At 56.3% G+C, this 6,359-nt stretch overlaps 2 protein-coding genes across 2 annotated transcripts in view; one reads left to right on the top strand and one right to left on the bottom strand.

The window, feature by feature from the left end:
• SPEN (spen family transcriptional repressor) overlaps positions 1-3,760 on the top strand; it is a 90,437-nt gene extending 86,677 nt beyond the window's left edge. The window contains exons 13-17 of the mRNA XM_010850238.1: positions 2-385; positions 811-1,290; positions 1,451-1,645; positions 1,985-2,143; positions 2,618-3,760. Coding sequence (XP_010848540.1) covers positions 2-385; positions 811-1,290; positions 1,451-1,645; positions 1,985-2,143; positions 2,618-2,749 — 1,350 coding nt within the window. The 3' untranslated portion in view covers positions 2,750-3,760. The remainder of the gene's footprint in view (position 1; positions 386-810; positions 1,291-1,450; positions 1,646-1,984; positions 2,144-2,617) is intronic.
• A 1,254-nt stretch (positions 3,761-5,014) lies between these two features.
• ZBTB17 (zinc finger and BTB domain containing 17) overlaps positions 5,015-6,359 on the bottom strand; it is a 29,111-nt gene continuing 27,766 nt past the window's right edge. Inside the window, exons 13-16 of the mRNA XM_010850237.1 lie at positions 6,205-6,359; positions 5,684-5,893; positions 5,479-5,568; positions 5,015-5,394 (exon numbers count right to left, since the gene is read on the bottom strand). Of these exons, the coding sequence (XP_010848539.1) occupies positions 5,111-5,394; positions 5,479-5,568; positions 5,684-5,893; positions 6,205-6,359 (739 nt within the window). The 3' untranslated portion in view covers positions 5,015-5,110. The remainder of the gene's footprint in view (positions 5,395-5,478; positions 5,569-5,683; positions 5,894-6,204) is intronic.

Here is a 6,359-nt window from a genome sequence, read left to right as displayed (position 1 = left end):
GGTGCATCCTCATGTGACTGCCGTCAGCGAGCAGCCCCGGGCGGCAGACGGGGTCGGGAAGGTGCCTGCAGCCAGCAAGGCCCCTCAGCAGCCAGGGAAAGAAGCCTCTAAGACGGCAGATGCCAAAGCTGCCCCTGCCCCTGCCCCTCACGGGGAGGCCCGCATCGTCACAGTCACCCCTGGCAGCCAGCTCCAGGGGCTGCCTCTGACTCCACCAGTGGTGGTGACCCACGGTGTGCAGATCGTGCACTCGAGCGGGGAGCTCTTCCAGGAGTACCGGTACGGAGACGTCCGCAGCTACCATGGCCCGGCCCAGCTCACACACACGCAGTTCCCTGCCACGGCCTCCATCGGCCTGCCTTCCCGGACCAAGGTTCCCACCCAGGTGAGCACGCCCAGTCTGTCTTCTGGTCCAGAGAGTTGAGGGGTTGGCGGGTGGCAGGTACCAGTGAGGTCCCTGAAATACGTCATCCTTTTTGTGGATTTCAAGAGGAGCTTCCTCAACTTGAGAATAAAGGGATCAGATTACAGCAGAGCCTGGGGACATGAGGGAGCTCACAGTGGGAGCGGGTGGTGTGGTGGCCCTGACCCGAGGGGGTGACAAGGTAGGGAAAAGGTGACCTCTTACCAGAACCCTCAATCCTGAATGCCTGAGAGCGGGGCCATCTGGTTAAAGCTTTTTCCAGGGGCCTGGCTGCCAGGAGCTGCCCTGCAGGTGACCCATCCAGGGCTTTTGGCTGCTTGGTTGGGGGCAGGATGATCTTTGTAGAAAACAGACCGACTCTCCTTTTTCTTCCCACCCAACTTCAGGGGCCCCCTGAAGGCGAGCCCTTACAGCCTGCTCAGCCCACACAGCCCCTTCAGCCTGTGCAATCTGCACAGCCGGCCCAGCCTGCACAGCCCTCCCAGCTCAGCCAGCCTCCAAGCAGCAAGATGCCTCCGGTGTCCCAGGAAGCCAAGGGCACCCAGACAGGAGTCGAGCAGCCGCGCCTCCCTAACGTCTCTGCCAACAGGCCAGCTGAGCCTCACACCCAGGTCCAGAGGGCACAGGCAGAGACGAGCCAGACCTCCTATCCCTCCCCTGTGTGTGTCTCCTTGAAGCCTGACCTCCCGACTCCTCTTCCTGCTCAGGCTGCCCCAAAGCAGCCACTGTTTGTCCCCACCTCCTCAGGCCCCAGCACCCCTCCAGGACTGGCTCTGCCCCATACTGAAGCCCCACTCACCCCCAAACAAGATTCCTCTCCACACTTGACTTCCCAGAGGCCTGTGGATATGGTGCAGCTTCTGAAGGTAAGCCTGGACAGGGCCTCTCCTACCACCCTCCAAGCTTTACATTGTGTTCACTGTCCTGAGATCCCCACTTAGATCAGCACCTTCTCCTCAGGGCCATGACCAGCATGGCCTCATTCTCCAGCCGTGAGCTCACTGTTCTTTGTTTCCCTGCGAGCAGAAGTACCCCATCGTGTGGCAGGGCCTCCTGGCTCTCAAGAACGACACAGCTGCTGTGCAGCTCCACTTCGTCTCTGGCAACAATGTCCTGGCCCATCGGTCCCTGCCCCTCTCTGAAGGAGGGCCCCCGCTGCGGATTGCCCAGAGGATGCGGCTGGAGGCCTCACAGCTGGAAGGGGTTGCCCGAAGGATGACGGTAAGGCTCAGGGCCAGGTGAGCCACTGTCCCACCAAGAAGGGAGGCCACAGGTGGCCCCCACTGTCTCCCTGGCTTGTTTTGGGGTGCAGCAGTGGGATTCTTGGGGTAGATGATGAAGGGCATGTTCTATCTCCACTAGGGGTGTAAAGTTCCTCTAGACCCAGAGATGAGGCTCTTTTTATTCAACAAGTATATGGATGGACCTCAAGGTCATCTCAGTAGTAGGGTTTTTTGTGGATTTAGGAGCCAAATCCCCTGGGTTGGATAGTCGTCTTTTTGGCCTCTGACCTTCTTTTGTGAGGTGACCTCTGATCACTGACAGCTCCCTCTCCCCCAGGTGGAGACAGATTACTGTCTGCTGCTGGCTCTGCCCTGTGGCCGAGACCAAGAGGACGTCGTGAGCCAAACAGAGTCGCTGAAGGCTGCCTTCATCACGTATCTGCAGGCCAAGCAGGCGGCAGGGATCATTAATGTTCCCAACCCCGGCTCCAATCAGGTCAGCCCAGCATCCTGCCTTGGCATGCGCACGCCTGTGGGGGTGGGGGTTGTGGGTAGTGTTGGTTGAGTAGTTTGACTAACCTGCCAGTGCCAACTAGAGGAGTCCAGGACAGTTTCCAGAGGAGCTGGACAAAGGGGCATTCTGGATAGAGACCAGCTGGGGATGGGCATGTATGGGCAGGACTGTTTGGCCATCTGGGAGACAGACAGTGGGCAGCTGAGACAGCAGAGGTTTTTCTTTAGCGTAATGATTGAAAAGAGGGTCCCAGGGAGGCAGTCAGTTCGCTTGTTTTCTGATACCTAGTTTTCTTCTGAAAGTCTCAAGAGACCTTAGCTGGTTGGAAACTTGACTCAGCCTGGCTCCGTGTGTTGGGCCTTCAGGGCCCCCCAGTTGGGAGTTTGAGGGAGGAGAGGTAGTGGGTGGGTGATGTGAAGCCGGGGGTCCCAGTTCTCTCTCTCGTCCCCACTCCAGCCTGCCTACGTGCTGCAGATCTTCCCGCCCTGCGAGTTCTCTGAGAGTCACCTGTCCCGGCTGGCCCCTGACCTCCTGGCCAGCATCTCCAACATTTCTCCTCACCTCATGATTGTCATTGCCTCTGTGTGAGCCACTGAATGGTCACCACTCAGTGCATCTTCCTGAGGCTCTGCAGCAAAAAATAACACACAGGACAACCCAGCCAAGTGGAGGAAGAAGCTGCCGAAGGGGACAGACTCCACTGCCAGACGGCCAGCCTCACCCTCCTGCCCGCCCGCCCGGCTCAGTCGGACAGATCCCTCTGGGCAGTGGTGCTGCTACTTGTATGTTTACATGACGTTTAGCCCAAGGACAGACCACCAACCGATGGACTTGCAGACACCTTGAGGCTGGGTTTCTCTCTCCTCTTTTTGGAGAAAAGGAACAGGGCAGTGGGATTTTTTTTGTTGTTTTTGTTTTTAAGAAACAAAACAGAACTGCCTTTGCACTAAATTAGTGACTTGGACTTTTGCACAGTGAAGACAGGCTGTGACACTCTGGATGTCTTGGTGTACGTGAACACACATCGCACTCACGCAGGACTTCAAACATCTGCTGAAACCTTGGGGTCGAGGAACATTTCATTGTTTGGTCCCCACTCCTCCTTCCCCTTGCTCATTTGGATGTCACCTCTTAATTCTGCCACCACCATCTTTGATGCACCCAGGATGTACAGTTTACAATCAAAAAGAGCAAACGGAAGGATTCTCTCTCCTAGTGGAATATGCAGAACTTGGGATGTGTGTATATATAAATATATAATATATATAAATATATATAATACTGACTTAAAAATCAAATTCCCTGACATACATTTTTTTTAATCTGTGCCAAAAATGTGTTTTCAGAGAAAATCTTATTTTCATACTCAGACTTTGTATTGTCACTCATTTGTATAAGTGCGCTTCGTTATAGCACGGGCCCTGACCCCACAATTTGGAAGTGTCACACACACAAAAAGACTGGCTTCCCTTCTTCCTGTGACCTTGACCTCTCCCTCAACTTCCTAACACTTATTAATTTATGAAACTGTTTTTCTCAGCGCAGTTTTGTTTTGTGTGTCCATTGGATTACAAACTTTATTAAAAAATACAAAACATGTCAAGTGTGGATGTGACTTTGACTTGGATGGGAGGACCAGGGGTCCTTGGCCTCTAGGAACAGTAAGCCCTCACACCCCAAGTTTGCTTTCAGCCCCCTAAGTCTGTATATGGAACCCATCTCCTTCCTGCCACTAGTCCTCCCCAAGGATCATTTTATCTTGTACAAAAAAAACTTTCATCACAGACGACGACCTGAACCACTTTTTCACTGCTGTGGTGGTAATGTGACACTTCAAGGTCCCAACTGGTTTCTGGGTAATGTTGAAGGCACTTCAAATTTGGTAAAAGAATAGAGCCACTGCCCAAACTCAGAAACATATTAAGCTTTGGGGTCTTGTCCCTTCCTCCTCTGGATAAGGTGCAGGTTGACCCTGCAGCAGCTGCCTCCGAACAGCTGGACCCACCACAAGATGAGCAGTTGGGCAGGAGGGACTGAACACAAAGACTGGTCTCACTTGCAGTATCCCCGGACTCCAGTGCTGGATGGGGCCATTTCTGAGTGAGGAGTTACAGCTGTTGGGGACGAGCCATATGGAAAGGCAGCAGAGACGGCGTCTCAGGAGCCCCTGCTTCTCCACCCCCGCTGCTGCACAGCCCACCTCCCCACCAGAGCTCCTGGCCGCTCACTCCTGTCCCTCCAGCCCCTCACCTTAAGAGATCCACTGACTGAGGGCAAGTAAATGTTCCCAGAAGATGACGCTGGCCTGGCCTTGATCTTGCAGCCAGAGTTACCATGAAGCAAATGTGGTGCGCTCTGGCTTCCTTAAGCCCAAAAGAACCTGGCCTGTGGCCTGCTTGGTTTGGTACTCTGCCTACCTTGCTGCTTTGGCTGAATGAGCCCTCAAGCTGGGCCCTGCATGGGTGCCCTGGATCCTGGTAAGCAGTGTGGCCAAGCCCTTTGGGCCCAGCTCCCAACACCTGAGCAGAGGGGAGCAGGGTCACAGCCGTGTTCACGGCAGAGAGGGAAGGTCCAATCCTCAGGTTGAGCAAGTGAGCGGCCTCCAAAGAGGAGACCAGATGAGGGGATGGGGCTCGTGGAGCCGCAGTTTCTCTGGTGTGCTGCCCACACCCCAACTCAGACGAAGGAGTCAGCCTCCTTCTAGACAGGTCTTGGGGCTCCCTGCAAAGGGACAGCCTGGCCTTCCCAAGAAACAGGCTCCGCTGGCTGGTGGCTGAGTGGAGAAGCCCTTCTGTAGTATCAGCTAGAGCTGCCAGCTCCCCGCCCCACACCCACAGGGAGCTACAGGCAGCATTAGAAAATAATCAAATTTATTCTCTCTAGGGAATGGGGTCACCCTTCTCAGTTCTAGGGTGCCATCTATCCTTAAATAGGAGGAGGGGTGCCTGCTCACTCAGCAGGTGGTGGACATTCAGGGGCTGTGGGGGGTGTCTCTGCCAGGGCAGGCTGCCCATCAGCCCCGTCCCGAGGGCGGAAAACCAGCTCCCCAGCCTGCAGCACCTGCCCGGCCGGCCACGTGCTGCCCGGCCCATACTGCTGGTAGAAGTCCGCATCTGTCTGGAACATGACCAGTGCCTGGGCCGTGTGGATCCGCACGTGCTGGGCCAGGCTGTTGGCGTCCAGGAACTTATCCCCGCAGGAATCACAGGCATAGAGGATGTGGGTGTTGGGATCTGTGGGAGGTAGGGGTGCGGTCACAACAGGAAGGACCCTCAGGCCCACCACCTTCCCTGAAGGCAGCTCTGCTCCCCTCTTACCTTCTTCCTGCACTTGCTTCACAGCTTTGCTGATCTCGGCTTTAAGGACTTCAGTCTCATCGGCAGTCACCGCGGCCCCTACTGGCACCACTGTGGGCGGAATCAGCAAGGCCTGAGACGGGTCACTTGCTCCTCTGCGGACGCCCCAGAGGCAGCCCTTCTGTGACCACCCCCTGCTGCCCTGGGAGCTAAGTGATGTCCGCACCTGTGAGCTGCGTGACAGCCGTTGCTGCCAGTGCCTCGGTGGCCAGCGTGACCATGTCATCGACAGTGACCACACTGACCTCACCGCCCTCCTCTGGCTCCAGGATTTTGATGCCGGCCTTGCCCTGGTGCACAGTCTTCACATGGGAGCGAAGGTTGTCCACCCGGTTGAAGCCGCGACCACACTTGTCACACAGGTAGGGCTTCTCTCCTGGGGGGGGAGGCAAGGTTCTCTCCTGCCATTGGGGGGAGGGTGCAGGGGGGGAGGACCTCAGTGGCCTCCAGCTTCCCCTGCAGCCCTGTCTTTCCAGCAGGAAATGCTCTGGGGTGGCCACTTGAAGCACAGATGGCCCTTCTAGAAGGTTTGAGAAAATGGGGCCCTCCTGGGAGTTAAACTGCTTTGGAGGCAGCCTGCAGCAAGTGTCAGCTCCCAAGGCTGGGGTCCAGGGCGTCTCCCACCCCTCCCCCCCGCACCACCCGGCCCGGGGTCAGGGCCTGGGACAGAAGTAGGCACACACTCACCAGTGTGGATAATGATGTGCTTAGACAGATCCCCCACATTCACGAAGGCCTTGCTACACACGCTACACTTGTGGGGGCGGATATTATCATGGTGGCGGATATGATTGGCCAACTGGCTGGACTGGACGAATCTGCAGGGCCAGAGGGAGGGGCTT

The sequence above is a fragment of the Bison bison genome, unplaced genomic scaffold, assembly GCF_000754665.1.
Source record: "Bison bison bison isolate TAMUID 2011002044 unplaced genomic scaffold, Bison_UMD1.0 scf7180017864289, whole genome shotgun sequence".
NCBI classification, from domain to species: domain Eukaryota; kingdom Metazoa; phylum Chordata; class Mammalia; order Artiodactyla; family Bovidae; genus Bison; species Bison bison.
This window is presented reverse-complemented; position numbering and strand designations above follow the sequence as displayed.